Raw genomic sequence first — 18,765 nt, 5'->3', positions numbered from 1 at the left:
TACCGCCCACTCCCGCAACGTGTGTGCGTCCCGCTCCTGCAAACATTCTAATATTGTATATTATTTTCGCAACAGGTATGGCTGTGGAATGGAGTTTGGCTGAGGAAAAATTTTCAAATTTTGCTTTAACCCCTGTTTATGGCGCTATTTCAAAAATTGTATCCGAAAAAACTTAGCGTGTATGTTGATGCGCAGCCTAGAGCCTTGGGGACAGTTTTCTTAAGCCCACTCCCGCTGAATTTCTGACAATTACCGCCCACTCCCGCAACGTGTGTGCGTCCCGCTCCTGCAAACATTCTAATATTGTATATTATTTTCGCACATCAGGGAGCTGCTATCAGTATGCGGGGTATTGAAATCACATTTGAATGTGCGCTCACTGTTCACTTTCGCGATCATGCGCACTCTGTGTAAAGGGAGCACATCTTACAGTGTGTGCATAATTATTAGGCACGTTGATATTCTGATCATATTTTTTTCCAAGCAGATTTGACCAATTCTAAACCACATCAATCTTAATAACTACTATTATTTTTGTATTTAATAATTTAGAAGTGATATATAATTGTACATGAAGGCTGGAAATAAAAAAAACTCCTTATTAAGGTGTGCAGAATTATTAGGCAGGTTTTCTTTTACGGATGAAATGAGCCAAAAAAGAGATTTAACTCCGACTGAGAAGTAAAAAATGATTAAATCCCCATGAGAAATATTAAAAACTAATGCAATACAGAAATTTCAAAGTTAAGGCATGACCATTGGTCAGCAAAATGCTCATTGGGTCAGCAGGGTCAGAAAAAAACAGGTGGAGAAGAAAAGAGCATGTTAACTGCAAAAGAATTAATAATTAATGTGAAGAATTAAGTGTGAAACCATTAGGAACCTTTTAGTCTCCAGTGCCACTATTTTCCAGAACTGCAACCTTGAGTCTCCAGAATTACAAGGTGGCAGGTTCTCACAACTTTGCTTGGGTAAAAAATCCTAAAAGTTTACCCCTACTTAATAAGAATAACATTCTGAAGTGTTGTGAAATACATGAAGACTATTTTTATAGGCTTTATGGACAGATAAGTTGAGAGTGACTCTTGAAGGACCAGCACCACATCCTCTTGTACCACTGTTAGAAGAATTTATCTTCCAGAATCTGGCAGTAAGTTTTAGGAGCTCATTTTTGTCAGTCTCTGCAAGACAGACTTTTCAGGATAGGAGATGGACTAAAAATGAACTCCCAAAACTTACTGCAACATGGAGCTAAGGAGAAAATGTAGAACTTGAAAAATGGGAAAAACAGCTTAGTAAAAAGCGTTTACAGTTTTAAAGCAATTAGAAAGTCCTATTTTTTTATTTATTTTCTTTATATATTTTTTGCAGATTTGCACATGTACAAGGTTTAAAATGCTCATGAAATATTTTTTTTAAATATTGATGTTTTGAGCAGCTGCATGTTTGAGTAGCTGCATTCCTCTAGGTCAGGGCTGTCCAAACTCGGTCCTGGAGGGCCGGTGTCCTGCAGAGTTTAGCTCCAACCCTAATTAAACACACCTGAACCAGCTAATCAAGCTCTTACTAGGCATACTAGAAACTTGCAGTCAGGTGTGTTGAGGCAAGTTGGAGCTAAACTCTGCAGGACACCGGCCCTCCAGGACCGAGTTTGGACAGCCCTGCTCTAGGTCAAAGATGAAAAAATGGGATTTACAATAAAAAGTAATTTACAAAATTATTTACTGTTAGAGAGCCCCCTGGTGGATAGCTTGACAGAAGACTTGTGCTTGGTTTGTAATGTGATCATTTAGCACCTTTCTTGGTCTTGACCACGTTGATGATTCCACAGTTCTAACTAGTTTTATTTTCTATATTTCTATCATGCATTCATGTAGCACTTTTCCTGTGAACAGATGGAGAACCTCACAGCAAACTGAGCTAAAGATATTTTCAATTGTTTATGACTCACAGGGCGTTTTGTTTTGTTTGAAATGTTTTTGAAATGTTAATGTTTAAGTTTCTTATGCTCACCAAGGCTGTATTTATTTGATCGAAAATACAGTAAAAAGAGTACTAATAATATGAAATATTTGTACAATTTAAAATTCCTGTTTTTGCTGTTGTCAGCAGCCATTACTCAGTCTTCAGTGTCACATTGTCCTTCATAAATCATTCTAATATGCTGATTTGATGAAAATAAATTTTTTTAATCATTATCAATGTTTAAACTAGTTGTGCTGCTTGATATTTTTGTAGTGATTCATCTTTTATCAGGATTCATTATCAGGATAAATAGAAAGTAAAAAACAGCATTTATCTTAGAATATAAATCTTTTAAAACATTATAAATGGTGTTACTGTCACTTTTGATCAATTGAATGCATATTAGTTAAATTAAAGTATTAATTTCTAAAAATGACAAAAAATAAAAATAAATAAAATAACCTTTGACCTCAAACCTCAAAATTTTAATGGCTGTGTGTTTTATTTACTATATTTTGTTTCTAGTTTTATACTAGGGTGAAATTCAGAATGCAATACTCAGCTGATGTGTGCTATCTGCTCATGTGATATCTGTAGGACATCCCTTTTTTCTTTGGTAGTTTGCTTAAGTTTATTGATTTACTCATTCATTGAAGTGGTTCAACTTGCTAAATGTATCATAGATAAGGCTAGTCTAACTTCAGTAATCATGTCTGTGTGTGTCTCTCAGAAAGCATACTGTGGCCACTGCAGCGAGAGGATATGGGGACTGGGGCGTCAGGGCTACAAGTGTATCAACTGCAAGCTACTGGTCCATAAACGCTGTCACAAGCTCGTCCCACTGACCTGTCAAAGGCATATGGTGAGTCTTTCAATCAGCTCTAAAAATATTCATCATCTGTCTGTTGTGACTGAGAGTCTTAATTCAGTCACCCCCAGACTTGACAACATTCAAAAATAGAAGATTGAACTTGCAAAATAAAAAAACATAAATAATTTCTTTTGCATTTGCCATTTCATTCAGATAAGCACATCCACTGCTGTTAAAAACCTCATTGCAGTTTTAATGTTTGTTTTTTTTAGCTGTTTTTCATCTCTTCTCATTTCTCAAGAGTGTTGTTGGAGTTTCTAACAATGTTTCAAAGATTGACCTTGTGGAATTTGTCAGATGATAACACTGTCTTGTCAGTATTGAATTGACCTGATTCTAAACTTACACAGAATGTTGAAATCACAGACTGAAAACTGTCACACAAACCATTTTCACAACACTGCCTTCTGCAAGAAACTGTTTCTCCAGTTCTGATTTCCTATGTCAGGTTTTCTTTAATAGATTTCAAAGCTGATGAGCTTTATTCACTCAGACTTTATCCTCATTTCGTGAAGACATTCTGTCATTCGCCTGACTACCTTCTTTCATTGTTTCATCTCACTTTCTCACAAGTGTTTGTCTTCATTTTGTAGTTACACATTTAGGGTCTTGACTAAGAATACTTCGATATAACTGACTCCCATGTCTTCAGAGAGGCACACATTATACACATTATATAGAAATTTTGTATTATGGTATTAAAAGTGCCACTATGGCAAGATAATATTAAAATACCGTTAAATAAAAAATAAATATATAAAATACTGTTAAATAAATAATAATAAAATATAATGTAAAATACTGTTTGTTTGTTTTTTCTATTTTTTGTTGTCAACAATGTTTAAAACAATCTCCTTAATATTAGAATTGGAAACATTGTTATTATTATTAAATTGATATATTCATATTCTGTTAATAGAAATGTTGTTCTTTTTTATTGTTATTAACTATATATTATATTGGTTTATATATACTATACTATACAGTATATTATATAGTATATTATAATTAAATATGTGAATTAAATAATATAATGTGATTATCATTTTATTATAATTTATTATACTATTATTATTTTCAATAATAACTAATAATAATAATTATTATAGGTAATCTTTTTTTTTTTTTTTGTGGTCAAGAAAGTTTGAAAAGTATCGGAAATATTTTAAAATATGACATTTTTGAAATGGTGTATTAAGTGGAAAATAATGTAGAACATGGAATAATTTTATCCATTGAGATGTAATTGGATTGTGAAAAGCAAACTGTGATTATCGTTGGTTAACAACATTTTCTCCTGTGGTGTTAGTTATGTCAACCGATAAGAACATTCATTTCAAAGGTAGAGAAAGTTATTACATTTTGATGAATTCTTTTTTTTTTCTAGAAAAATTTATCTTGCACAAGGGACCTTTATTAAGAAAGTAAATAGGGTCCGTTTTGATGTCATGTTTGGATAAGTGACATTTTTATTTAGAGCCCCCGAAGAGGAGAGGGGAAAAAAGACCATTGAAAAATAGCCTGCCTGTATAATCTCTGTGTTGTTCTGCAGGATCCAGTCATGCCATCACAGGAGCCGTTGGTAGACGAGGATAAAAGTGGAGAGGAAGTGGAGCTTCCCCCTGAGGACCCTGAGGAAACAGATGCAAGTAGGTCTCTATCTCCGCTGTGTGTGTTTAAATGCTGTTTTTGTATGGGTATTGGGGTCATTCTGTCCTCTATTTGTCAGAGGGCACTGCTGACAGTGGTAGGATACTGTAGTAACATTAGGTGTGGGGTAATGTCAGGTGTGGGTAATGTCACATTGACCCAGTTGAGAGAGAAAGAGAGCGAAATACATGCTTATCCTTCTGAGACAGTCCAGTCTGTGGCGCCCCCTACTGGGATCTGGTAGCATTACACATTATATGATTTGCTGAAGCGAATTGTTCCTTTGAATCGATTATTTTTTAATGATTCAGTTGAACCGATTTCAAAGTGTTTGTAAATCACTCCATTGTAAGGGAGAACTTAGAACTTAGAGGGTTAAACTGTGGTTGGTGACATTTCAGAACAATAAACAACAACACTTTTGATTTTATGTTGTTTAAAAAATTTAACTACAAAAATTAAGTGTAAAATTACTTCTGGGAACATTTCTTAGTGATGCATCAAACTAATGAATTAGATATTTTTTTTCAATGTTATACTTTCTGATATCCTCTTCTAGTATATAAATAAATATATTATTATTAATAATAATAATATAAATTAACATTAATTCAACAACAATAATAATAGTGTTGTTGCTGAAAAGTATTATTTTTCAGTCATGCATCACAATAATTGATTCATCTTTTTTTTTTTTACTATTGCATTGAAATTAACCGTCTAAATTGATGAATTATTTTTTTATGTTAAAATACTTTTTCTTAGCCTCTTCTAATATATAGATATATAGATAAATATATTACTAATTATTATTAATATTATTGCTCATCGTTATTTCTAGGTGATGATCTGATGTTTTTTTTTTTTGCATTGAAATAAAGCGCCTGAATGAACCAGTTCACTATAATGAATTAGACAATCCAACTACTGTTACACGTGATGGGAAATAATGTACATTTTTCAATGTTAAAATACTTGCTCCTATCCTCTCTCCTAATATATAGATAAAACATATTATTAATAATAAAAAAAACTCTCTTTCTCTGTCTTTCAGTTCCAGTCCCTTTTTTAGCACACAACCGGAAAGTAGAGAAAGCTGAAGATGACGCAGAGGTAAGATGCAGATCATAACAGGTGCATAACGTTTACGGAGGTCTCATTCAATAATAATAGAGTATAAATGCTCTTATTCACATTCTTCATATCCATATAGTTTGTACTGGAAATCAGGAACACATGTAACATGAAACCTCACTGTATTTTTGCATCTTTTTGAGTGTGTTTGATAGAAATTGTATAATAGTTGTATAATACTGTGTAATAGTTTTCCACTGTGTGCGCACAGGATCTGAAGGCGGTGGTGGATGGTATCGAGGGGATTCAGATCTCTCAGGGTCTCGGCCTGGGGGACTTTGACCTGATCCGGGTGATTGGGAGGGGCAGTTACGCCAAGGTGCTACTGGCCCGACTCAAGAAGAACGAACAGATTTATGCCATGAAGGTGGTGAAGAAAGAGCTGGTCCACGATGATGAGGTAACAGACTGTTGTCATGGTGATGATACTTGAGGGTGGGGGTGCTTCAGTTTCATCATTTGTTTGCTGTGATGCCAATTGTTTGTTTGTGTTGCACCTCACACAGATCTGTGAAAATACAGAAAGTGCACTATAGTTACCTGTAGATGGTGCTGTGGGATTGTGCTTCTTTTAAATTGCCAAGTCCTCCCACCATCACTAGCTTTCAGTTCATCTTCAGGGGTTTCACAAGCTCATTCATACTAAAGATGAAGACACTTTGGTCACTGTTTTGCAAACTGTTATAATACCTGTGCATTATATATTTTCTCATTTCTCTTGTGTCCCCATAACATTTTTAGGAGCCAAATGAAGCTCATAATGATTTGTATTAATGTTATCCTGAGCATGGGATCAAAGAAAAACAACAACCATCAGAAAAAGAAAAACATCTGCAGATAATAATAGAAATAAATGTATAATTGCCATTTTGGAATAATAGATCATTGATAGATGGAGTTTAAAGCAGAATGCACAGATTGTTTTCGGGTAGCCTTTTTAAAATCATTGTAAGAGTTTGTCTGTTTTAAAAACTGCTATTTTTAAATATAACTATTATATTTTTTGATATTGCTTTTTTTTGTATATTTAGGTTCTTGCTAATTAATTTCACCTGGAAAAAAACGGAAAGAGCTGAAAGTTTTTATATTGTTGTAATGTTTTTTTTAAGTTTATATTTATGTATGTATTTATTTATTTACACTGTCATGCAAAAGTTTGGGGTCATAAAGATTTTTTAAAGAAATTAATACTTTTATTGAGCAAGGACACATTAGATTGATCAAGAGTGACACTAAAGACATTTAGTGCCGTAAATGCTGTTCTTTCGAACTTTACATTTATCAAGGAATTCTGAAAAAATATATATCACGGTTTCTGTAAAAATATTAAGCAGCACAGCTATTTTCTTGAGTGTCAAATCAGCATAGAATGATTTCTGAAGGATCATGTGAAACTGGAGTAATGGCTGCTGAAAATTCAGCTTTGACATCAAAGGAATACATGACGTTATATAATTAAAGTAGAAAACAGTTATTTGAAATGTTTAATAATATAAAACTGTATACAGTGTTTACTGTATTTTTGATCAAATAAATGCAGCCTTGGTCAGCATGAGAGACCTCAAACCTTTGAACAGTAGTGTATTTATTGCAGTGAGCTTTGAATTTATGATAAAGCACTAATACAACATTAAAAGTCATTATTATCTTTGAGTTCTTCAGTGTTTCTGTGCACTGTAGCATTAGCCATATCTCTCTCTCTCTGTAATGAAACCTGATATGTGTGAACAGGCATCAAATAGAAAGACAAACTGAACTCTACAGCTATCACAAAGTAAACTCTGTACAGTCAGAGCTATTGTGTCTTTGTAATCTTGGCTTACTCAGGAACATAAAGCCACATGGCTGTCAGCTAATACACATGAATGAAGTTCATGAAGAGCAGAGGTCCTTCCAGAGAGACAGAGACATGCAGTTGACCTCTGAATAGGCACAAACAATGTAATGGCTTCCTGGAAAGCAGGCGTTTCTTCAAGGAATGTGTTCTCCATCTGTTTTACTGTACTGTACATTTTGTGCACTCACCATTCACACTCATTTAGGTTTAATGAACCTAAAAATGTAATGATGCATTCAGTTTGGCATTTTATGCAACAAATTGCAGTTTGACAGGCTGTAATTAATCAATAAGGTACAAGAAGAAATTGTATTTATTTTCCCCCTTTGCGGACACTATGCAATGATATACACCATAACTATTGGTCAAAATGTTTTTTGCATCATAACTGGTACTATAGTGTTTATTTGAACTTGGCTGGATTGCTGTATTGACTTGTCAGCATCTAGGACTGGAGCTATCCATTTTATAGTTCATCTACAATTATTTTAGACAACACTTTTTTTTGTCTGATTATAATATGCAATTATTCACCTCATATGCATCGAGAGAGAGATTTGGGCTTGAATAAACTGCAGACTATTAAAGTGGTTAAGAATTAAAATGTTGGAAAACTTATAAGAAATGCTGACTAGTCACAGCACCTAAAATATACACTATCCCTTTATAGATTCATATTAATTTTAGCTTTAAATCCTGATGATGGTAAAACATTAATGAATGCCCATGTTATTTGACTACTACAGTCAGGTTTATTATAGTTAACTAAAACTAAAAATAACCATAAAAACATTTTAGTTTTTTTGAAGAGATGATGCTGACCCCTGCGAGGACCCCAGATGACGCCAACTTAAATCAATATGCGCAGCTGCCAAATTTTCTCTATATTGCAATCATTATGATCACACTTGTAATAATCGCTTTAATGAGCTTCTGCCTGAAATTAATTTAATGTTAGCTAACTGTATGATTCTATTACCTTGAACTGTTCATTTGTGAAATTAACTACTTGGACATATTCACTTCTGATAACAGATCACTCTAAGGTGATCACCCCACATGTACACGGGGATTTTTATAAAATAAAATCCATTTCCATTTAAAAAAAAAATCTCTGTCCACATGAAAACGCAAACGCATGCTATGAAGCACTGTCAAGAGCATGCCAAACCAACAGGTGGCGATATAATCTCAACCTTAAAGCCATGTTGGCCAATCAGAAGCCTGAAAAAGTTTCCAGTAGGTGGAGATAACAGCGCAGGCGCCGACATCACAAGCCAAAAACGCCCGTTTCGCTGTCTACACGACAACACTTCAACCGGAGTTTTTGAAAATCTTCACCCTGGCAGGAGTTTTCAAAAATGTTCGGTTTCGGTGACCTGGTACTGCATTTGCGTGTGGATGAATGACCAAACCGTGTTGAAAAAGAGGCGGTTTTGAAAATAAAAAAATTATTCGTTCGTGTGGACAGGGCCTAAATTGTAATGTAGACACATGCATTTTCTGTAAAGCTGCTTTGAAACAATGTGTATTGTGAAAAGCGCTATACAAATACATTTGAATTGAATTGAATTGAAATAAAATAAACGTTAAATAAAACAAAATAATATAAAAAAATTAACTTTTATTTCAATTAATTTATTATTTAGTTTAACTTGATGTACTACAATAACTAAAACTAAAATGAAATAAAAAATTAAAATATATAAACATTTTTAAATAATTACAAATTACAAAACAAAACAAAAATACTAAAACTTTAACTAAGATAAAATGAAACTGGATAATATAAAAGTAAAAACTAATTCTAATTAAAAATCTAATAATATCTCAACAATAGTAAAATGAAACATTCAATTTTATTACAAATACTGGAAACATATTATGTTATGGAAGAGAGAAAAATATATATATATATATATATATATATATATATAAATCATCATCTGTTTCTCTTCATGTCCTTATGCTGAGACTGCTTTGCTGTAATCTGCTTCCCACTCGTCCAGGAAATTAAATTGCTCTGATTTTGGAAATCAGGCTTTGTGTGTGTGTGGGTCAGGTTTTTCCTGCACCGTGGAGTTGAATGTCCCATGAGGAAAACAACTCAGTAAACATGCTAATTAAAATCTAAAAATCCATAAAGGTTTCTGTAAGTGTCAAGTTTAAGGTCAGGCGACAGAAAACATCATTAGCTGGGTTTAAAATCAATATTCGCCAAAGGAAAGTTCCAGACATGACAGAAAAACAAACGTGTTTGTTTGGGCTCAGATCTCTCATTTCACCCTCAGCCTACAAAAAGATGTGCACTTTTCGTCATTTTTCAGCTTTAGTTGTTGGGTAACAGACGTTCTCTTGAATTCTTTGATCTGATTATAAGTGTTGCTTAATGTTAAAGTGTTGACAGAAGAAAAATACTTGACTTTATCAACACATCTCTGGGCCATATCTTTACACCCAGAGACATTCTCAATACAGATGTTTTGTAACATCCTGTCTGGACGGTTTTGTGAAATTAAAGTGTAAGCTTGCTTCTGACAAAAAAAAAAAAGAAAGAAAAAAAAAGTTAGGCGTTTATTTGAAAGATACTGTAAATTCTATACATTTATTGACTGATCTTGTGATTGGTAAGTGTTGCTTAATGTTAAAGTGTTGACAGAACAAAAATACTTGACTTTATCAACACATCTCTGGGCCATATCTTTACACCCAGAGACATTCTCAATACAGATGTTTTGTAACATCCTGTCTGGACGGTTTTGTGAAATTAAAGTGTAAGCTTGCTTCTGACAAAAAAAAAAAGAAAGAAAAAAAAAGTTAGGCGTTTATTTGAAAGATACTGTAAATTCTATACATTTATTGACTGATCTTGTGATTTATTTACATGTCTGTTTCTCTTTTCTCTGTTTCTTTGTGCACTGTACATGTCTTTGTAAAGAAGAAGAGAAAGGTGCTTTTCTTATTTAAAACATTTTTAATTCCGAGATTTGACTCCCCAAAGTGACAGCATGCAATAGTTCCAAGTGTTTTCCGCTGTTAAACGATCAATAGATCAGGTTTTTCTCAGAAAACACAGGCTTGTTTTTTTTTTGTAGGTGTTTATTTGAAAGATGCTGTACATTATATACCTTTATTGACTGATCTTGTGATTTATTTACATGTCTGTTTCTCTTTTCTCTGTTTCTTTGTGCACTGTACATGTCTTTGTAAAGAAGAAGAGAAAGGTGCTTTTCTTATTTAAAACATTTTTAATTCCGAGATTTGACTCCCCAAAGTGACAGCATGCAATAGTTCCAAGTGTTTTCCGCTGTTAAATAAGCTTGCTTCTGACTTTTTCTCAGAAAACACAGGCTTGTTTTTTTTTTGTCCTACAATAGTCCCCCAATAGAGGCGGTGAGACATCATATCCTCTACTCTAGTTATTAGAAAGCAGTGAAACATCTTGCTGTCATGATCCTTTGCAGTTCTTTATTCATAAGTCATACATCTCTCTCTTTTTTTTTTGATGTAGGACATTGACTGGGTCCAGACAGAGAAACACGTCTTTGAACAAGCATCAACCAATCCATTCTTAGTGGGACTTCACTCTTGCTTTCAGACAGAGAGTCGGTAAGAGGAGAATGTATTTCATTTTTCAAACCACTTTTCAGTTGTACACTCAAAATAAGAAACCTTCGCCACAAGAAAACATTACAACCATGAAAGTCTGATTTTTGCTGAAACTCTAGCTCTTCATATGCACAATATCACAATTTTCTGCTGTTTTTCATTAACCGAGACCTTGTCAGTACTTAAAGGGACAGTTCTCCTAAAAATGAAAATTACTCTTATTATTTACTCACACTCAAGCCATCCTAGGTGTATATGACTTTATTCTTTCAGATGAATATAATCAGAGTTATATTTAAAAATGTCCTGGCTCTTCCAAGTTTTATAATGGCAGTGACTGGGGGGTCGCGATTTTGAAGCAAAATAAAGCGCATCCATCCATCATAAAAAGTACTGGGGGGTTAATAAAGGCCTTCTGAAGTGAATCAGTGCGTTTGTGTAAGAAAAATATCCATATTTAAAACTGGAACGCCACTCTCTCGTGTATATGCGTACGACAGTTACGGTACATACACACGGGGCATCTGCGTCGACACTTGATGGAGCGTGTGTCTGAAGCTTGGTGCAGACGCGACCATCATAGTGACGACAGCCAATCACATTAATTTCTGGTGTTGCATGAAACAAAACACAAACTTAATGAATGTCTCCTGCTCTCTGTTCAGGCTGTTTTTAGTGATCGAGTATGTGAACGGAGGAGATCTCATGTTCCATATGCAGAGGCAGCGGAAGCTTCCAGAGGAACATGCCAGGTACATGCAAAATAAATAAACATAAAATATTTATTTGATATTTTTAATATAGAGGGTAATTAAGTTTAGGCATAATTTTATGTGAGATAGGTTAGATTACTGCGTTAATGAATGGATAGATTAAATGTGTGAATGAAGGAGAAAAGGAACAAAGATAAGTTGTTTTTAGGTCAAAAATTGATATTTGGTAAAATAAATACAGTACTATTGTGAATTCTGTTTACAATCAAATATATTTAAAATGTATTTTATTCCAGTGATGGCAAAGCTGGAATTTCAGCAGCCATTACTCCAGTCTGCTGTGTCACATGATCATTCAGAAATCATTCTAATATGCTGATTTTGCTGCTCAAGAAACATTTTTAAAAATTATTTATTATTTATTTTATCAATGTTGAAGACAGTTGTGCTGTTTATTATTTTTATAAAAACAGTGATATTGTTTTTTCAGGGTTCTTTAATGAATAGAAAGTATTGAAAAGCATGTATTTGAAATACACATCTTTTGTAACATAACATGTTCACTGCCACTTTTTGTCAATTCATTGGAATAAAAAAATAAAAGTATACAATTCTTTCAAAAAAGGTAGTGTATAATTTTAATTTTTTTGTATGACTCTCTTTTCATAAAATTAAAATATTTTTTTAAATTTTGTAAATTAAATTAGAAGTTTTGGCATTTACTCTGCCAGCATCGCAGACGTCAGTCTTCAAAAAACATGACTCATCTGTGTAGTTTTATTAAATTGAAATTGTCCATCGTAATGTTTAAACCAAACCCAGGCCTTTGCTTTGAATGCAGATCTCATACGTTTCTGTTAGGCTATATTATTCTGTCTATGAGGCAGGCCGGTCTGTTAGATGATGAATCCTGTTACAGTGACGGATCAGAGCGCTGCTGTAATGCCCCCTTTCACACGTCTGATAAACTGAGATCAAACACGGGCTAATTAGGTGAGTCAAGCGCACCCCGACAAGCCCTATCAATATGCGTTCTGCACACCACACATATGCAAATGCACATGCTAATTACGGGTAATGAGCCTAAATATTCATGAGTTGCTCCTAAAGGTCTCATGAGCCCTTGCTGCGTGAGGTGAACACTGCCAGATGTGAAACCTGATCGGAAATGTCATGGCTAACTTTTCCTACTTTGAACACCTTCTTTCTTTTTATCTTGGTTTTTTCTAACTTTAGACAGGCAAACACTGACAGTTAGAAGCACAGTACCCGCTTGGGGAATTCTGGAAAAATTATGTATATATATGTTTATCTAATGTTCTGTGTTGATTTCACATATAGTGTATATTGACTTTTCAGCATATTGACAATTGCTTGGTTTCCTTGTTTGCGACACTGAGCCATTGTGAAATATCATTGGTGGACACACTTAACTTTAAACTTCGTATTGGGTGTGTTTGTCACGCCATTCCACTGTTTTTGCTAATGCACAATGCTAATTTCAACTAATTGTTTGTAACTGGACACTTGTCACATCGCTATTGGTTAGGTCAGGTTATTATAAAGTAACTGTTATACAATTAAATGCTTAATTCTGATTGGTTGATGCATGGTTTCAGGTGTCTTGAGATAAACTACAAGTTTGGGTCAGTACGTTTTTAAAAAAATCTATTTTTATCTGCAAGCATATACATTATTAAACTGATCAAAAGTGACATTAAAGACATTTATAATGTTATAAAATATTTTCAAATATTATTTTGAACTTTCTATTTATCAAAGAATCTTGATTTTTTTTTATTGCAATTTCCACAAAAACATAAAGCAGTTTAACATTAAACATTTCTTTAGCACCAAATCAGCCAATTAAAATTATTTCTTAAGTATCATGTGACACTGAAAACTGCAGTAATGGCTGCTGTGACATCACAAGAATATATTGAAATATATTAAAATATGAAACAGTTGTATGTATGTTTTAATTACATGTATGTTTTAATAATGAGTCTTACCCACAACTACTTTTTTCGTGTTTCTTGCAGATTTTATGCTGCTGAAGTTTGCATCGCTCTTAATTTTCTGCACGAGAAGGGCATTATTTACCGGGATTTAAAACTGGACAATGTACTATTGGACCAGGATGGCCATATCAAAATTACAGACTATGGCATGTGCAAGGTAAAACCTAATGCTAATCGCTAAGCGCTTAGCTCCGTTATAGAAATAGTGATGAAGTGAATATCTGTGATTAAGTAAAAACATACTGTAAACACAGGGTAATTTTTTAATTGCTTCAGGAGGGAATCAGACCAGGTGACACCACCAGCACATTCTGTGGGACGCCCAACTACATCGCCCCAGAAATCCTGAGAGGAGAAGATTACGGTATCAGTACTGCATAATCCTGAGTAACACAGAGCCCAGTGTTTAATATAGTTATGTTTTAGTAATTAAAATAAAACCAATAAAAACTGTTGAGTGAATCACACTGATAAAGATTGAACTCACTCTTTTTCTGCATCTTTTTTCTTGCTCTCTCTCTCTCTCTCTCTCTCTCTCTCTGTTTCTCTCAGGCTTCAGCGTAGACTGGTGGGCCCTGGGTGTGCTTATGTTTGAAATGATGGCAGGCCGATCTCCATTCGACATCATCACTGACAATCCTGATATGAACACAGAGGAATATCTCTTCCAGGGTGAGTTCTTGTGAATTCGACTTAAACTATGTTGATATATATATATATATATATATATATATATATATATATATATATATATATATATATTCCATTTAACCTTGTGATGGCATATCACTTATCAAAAGTGATCATTTAAATACAATGACACAATTTTATTAACAGTGTATTTTGACTAACATTTTTTAATTTCAAATCTTTTTTCATCTCTTGACAAAATCCTGTCAAGAATTCTTGCCTAATTTAGTTTTACATGAATATTTTTCACCCCTTCTCTCAAATTTCTTTCTTAAATACTCTTTACAAAAGAAAAGAAAAATTGTCACTTTTCAGTTTAATCTCTAATTTGTTGGTTAAAGGTTAAAAACATGAATGAAAAAAAGAAGAAAAAAACAAACTAACTCTAGCTTTCTAATCTTTTTGTATTCTATCCGTTTTCTTTTCATTTATTATATTATTTAAAAAACCCTTGCTACGTGTACTGCGTTAAGCTAACTGAGACTTGTTATAGCACTTGCATATCATTGCTCTTTTGTTGATTTTGATTGCTTCCATTGTCCTCATTTGTAAGTGCTTTGGATAAAAGCGTCTGCAAAATGACTTAATGTAAATCTAAATGACTAAATTAATTAAATTTGCTATCAGTCTTTCTGTGCAGTCATACAAATTTGATTTAATTAAAACTTGTGTGACTGAACTGAAAGACAGTATATGTGTTGAACATGACTTAATTAGGAGAATGTTTATCTTTATATATTTAATGAAAGCATTCATTTTAAATAATTAGAACATGCCTGCATCATAATTATTTAAAAGGAATCAAACGTTTCCCTTATATGAAAAGTATTCATGGTTTTATTCAACTATTCAAGGTTTTAAAGCAGTGATTGTATCACATAGATATGTGCTCTTATTTGAGGTACAGTGGGTTAATATGATCTGTTGTGGGTGTATCGCTCTTGATATGGTGTATGATATTCGATTTTATGACCTAGACAGGTTATGGTCCAGTTACTTTTATTACTGTTCACACACGTTTCTTATACCAAAACATGGCACATACACTATCATTCAAAAGTTTGGGGAAAGAAGTCCCTTTTGTATACCAAGGATGCATTTATTTGATCAAAAGTACAGTTAAGTAGTAATATTGTGAAATATCATTACAATTTAAAATAAATGTTTTGTTTTATTTATTTTATTTTATTATTTTGATTTTAAAATTTATTCCTGTGATGGCAAAGCTGAATTGTCAGCAGCCATTACTCCAGTCTTCAATGTCACATGATCCTTCAGAAATCATTCTAATATGCTGATTTGATGCTCAAGTATCATTTCTCATTATTATTGGTGTTAAAAACAGTTGTGCTGTTTAAATTTTTTTGTGAAAACAGTGATAATTTTTAAGGATTCTTTGATAAATAGAAGTTCAAAAAATTGCTTGTAACATAATACATTGCATCTCTAGAGCAGAGACTGTGTGGTCATCTGCTTCCCTGTCTGTTCTCTGGTGCTCCAGCCGAGAGGCCAGCGTGCTCCTGGATCACTCTCATTCATACAGACACATACGACATGAACCTGGATCTCTCTCCACAACCGGAACTCCGTTCCCCCCATCCAAACCTCAGTTCGTCCATATGCTGCAGTGCCATCCCGGTCCAACCTCCCCCCGGCCCTACATGGCCTCCCCCTGCCGGCACTCCGCCGCCCACCCAGGAGCAGGGCAGATGCTGCCACCGCCGAGCCAACACTTCAGCCGCTTTCGGGCCACTGTCCAAACCGCGTCACAGCAGCAGGGCAGAGCCCCATCAAGACCTAAATCCCTTTAGCTTTTCATTCGAAAAAGAAAACAAACGGGGATGTGGCATTCAGAGAGGGGAAAGATAAATGCTCGTCTGCACTCCATCTTTGAGAGAGATGAAATTTAACAGGCTTTACTTCTGCACGTTTGCCCGAGATACGCAGCTGTAAAAGAAATCCAAAAATGCAGGGATGAGACGTATTAAAAAGACAATTTTATTTGACTTTTTGTGGTGTGTTTAAATCCACTTAACACCGCAACAGAATTTTATGAATTTATAGAAATAAGCACGGAGCGGGGAGGAATCTTTTGAGTGTTTGATGGGTGTTTGATGAGTACTGAAGGGTTTATTCAGGCATCTGTAGTGTGTGGGTGTACGAGCGAGAGATTTTGTGCGTGTGGGTTAAAGCCTGTCTCTCTCTAACACCGCCGCACAACACGACGGCCATACTCTGCAAGAATGACTCATACTCTTTTATCTTCCGTCTTCCTTTTTTCCCCTTTCTCTATTAGTAATTTTGGAGAAGCCGATACGGATTCCCAGGTCATTGTCTGTTAAGGCTGCGAGTGTGCTGAAAGGCTTTCTGAACAAGGTGAGAACAAAGTGTATGTGGTATGTGAAGGAACACTGTAGAGTGCGATACAGCTGTCATGTTTTTGCAAAACACAAGGAGACAAGAAAAAGAGGGAAAAAAGAGGATATATAGGGGAAAAAACCAAGGCAATAAAGAGTTAAGAAGTAAAAAGATACTGAATAAACGAGTGTTCCTGTATTTCAAGTAGTAGTTAATGTAGCAACGCCAAGGTTAAGGGTTTCCAGATATCTTGAATGTACTGTATGGTGCATAATAAAAGGTCCTATCATCTTGAAGGTCCTGCTTCTATTGAAGCCATACTGTAAGTCAGTGTGATTTTCAACTTCTTTAAAAAAAAAAGTGTTTACATGCTGAATTCAATAAATTTATACTACCCACAACCCTGAAAGGAAATGCAACAATCAAAGAAGTCACCATTACCATGGAAACATGATTCACGGTAATTTCCACAGCAGTGAGTTTTTGGAGGCTAGCGGCAGGTAAAATTAGCTAATGTCTGCTAGGAGAAGTCATTCGTTATTTCAGTGTTGCTGTATTTTCTTTATTCTGTTTTGTATTTTTGAGTTAAATATTTCACATACATTTTTTTTAATCAAAAATGTATTATTTATATATATATATATATATATATATATATATAAATTATTGCTGTCTAATAACAATAACTTAAAATAACAACTATAAAAGTCAGTAGTTGTATTTTTTTTATAAGCAAACACAGACTTTTTCCTCTGAAACCTTGATCACTGTTGCGCTCCATTACACAAAAAAAGATGGATGAGAAACAAAAATGTCATAATTTATGCATAATGCACACTGGTTTATGAATGAGGGTCTTAAATCTACAAGAATGTGCACACAGTTTGCCTCTGACTGAACAAATATATGTGCTATAATAAGGAGGGTCATCATCCTCCAGATGAAACCGATACCTTGAGGGTGTGCATGCTTCTTTTCGTGTGCCCGCGTGCATGTCGGCTTGATTAAATCTGTGAATAATGAAGCGTTTTCCTTTAATCATCGAGACAAATTGGATTTATTGAAGCTCTGGTGTTCTTCAAATTCAACAGCAGCCTGTAATCAGTGTTATCAGCCCTCTTAGCCTCTGCCTGATTCATTGGGATTAAATGAGTGTAGATCTGCTCAGCGAGTCGCTCCCAGACCCCTGAATCCTCATCTAACGTCTCAGAGCACAAGATAACGTCAACAACATACACAATAATGAATGCGTTTTGGTTAAACTCCCTAATTTCTCTTGAAATAAAGAGTACATGAATTGAAGAAGTTTTATGGTTTCGAAGTTCTCTCCAGCAGATCTGGCTTTTGTTAGGTGTGTTGTTATTAATAGGGTGTGTGTTCTCTTCAGGACCCGAAAGAGAGGCTGGGATGCCAAGTTCAGACCGGATTCACAGACATCAAGTCTCATACGTTCTTCAGAAGCATAGACTGGGACCAGGTAGGCAAACATGGTTTTTGACAAGCGTGTCACTTTTTAATATATGGAGACCAAGAAGGTCTATAACACAGCCCTGAATCTTGGAAAAAAAAAAATTCAGCTAATTTGCAAAAAACAAAACAAAACTAATATTACCTTATTATTTAAATATCAATCAAATCTTTACATCACACACAGTTTTTTCACAAAATAAGAATAAATATACAATATTTTTCAAATTATGTATGTATCAGCTGTAATGCACCTATCAAAATAACAAAAGCAGTCAAATGTTGGTTTTCATGACAATTATAAGTATTCAAAAATTTTTCAGAATCAGTCATACATGTGAAAATCGGTTGTGAATTAAACAAATGGTCTGGCTCAAAGGAGATAGGAATCATGTTTTTGTGGCAGTTTTTCTGGTGATTAAAGGGGTCATATGATGTTGCTAAAAAGAA

General features: G+C 34.3%; 1 protein-coding gene across 3 annotated transcripts in view; it reads left to right on the top strand.

Annotated features, from left to right (window-relative positions):
- LOC107548418 (protein kinase C zeta type-like) overlaps positions 1–18,765 on the top strand; it is a 130,872-nt gene that overhangs the window by 95,900 nt on the left and 16,207 nt on the right. For 2 of the 3 annotated variants that reach the window (XM_016229101.1, XM_016229093.1), the window contains 11 exons: positions 2,696–2,827; positions 4,389–4,485; positions 5,541–5,599; positions 5,832–6,020; positions 10,969–11,066; positions 11,732–11,818; positions 13,822–13,957; positions 14,077–14,164; positions 14,353–14,472; positions 16,787–16,866; positions 18,236–18,325. In XM_016229101.1, the coding sequence (XP_016084587.1) occupies positions 2,696–2,827; positions 4,389–4,485; positions 5,541–5,599; positions 5,832–6,020; positions 10,969–11,066; positions 11,732–11,818; positions 13,822–13,957; positions 14,077–14,164; positions 14,353–14,472; positions 16,787–16,866; positions 18,236–18,325 (1,176 nt within the window). Of the gene's footprint in view, positions 1–2,695; positions 2,828–4,388; positions 4,486–5,540; positions 5,600–5,831; positions 6,021–10,398; positions 10,408–10,968; positions 11,067–11,731; positions 11,819–13,821; positions 13,958–14,076; positions 14,165–14,352; positions 14,473–16,786; positions 16,867–18,235; positions 18,326–18,765 lie in introns of all 3 variants that reach the window. The other variant, XM_016229085.1, reaches the window with a different exon arrangement.

The sequence above is a fragment of the Sinocyclocheilus grahami genome, unplaced genomic scaffold (genome assembly GCF_001515645.1).
Source record: "Sinocyclocheilus grahami isolate Dianchi unplaced genomic scaffold, SAMN03320097.WGS_v1.1 scaffold16.1, whole genome shotgun sequence".
Classification (NCBI taxonomy): domain Eukaryota; kingdom Metazoa; phylum Chordata; class Actinopteri; order Cypriniformes; family Cyprinidae; genus Sinocyclocheilus; species Sinocyclocheilus grahami.
Note: the sequence above shows the minus strand (reverse complement) of the source record. Positions and strands in the feature narration are given on the sequence as shown.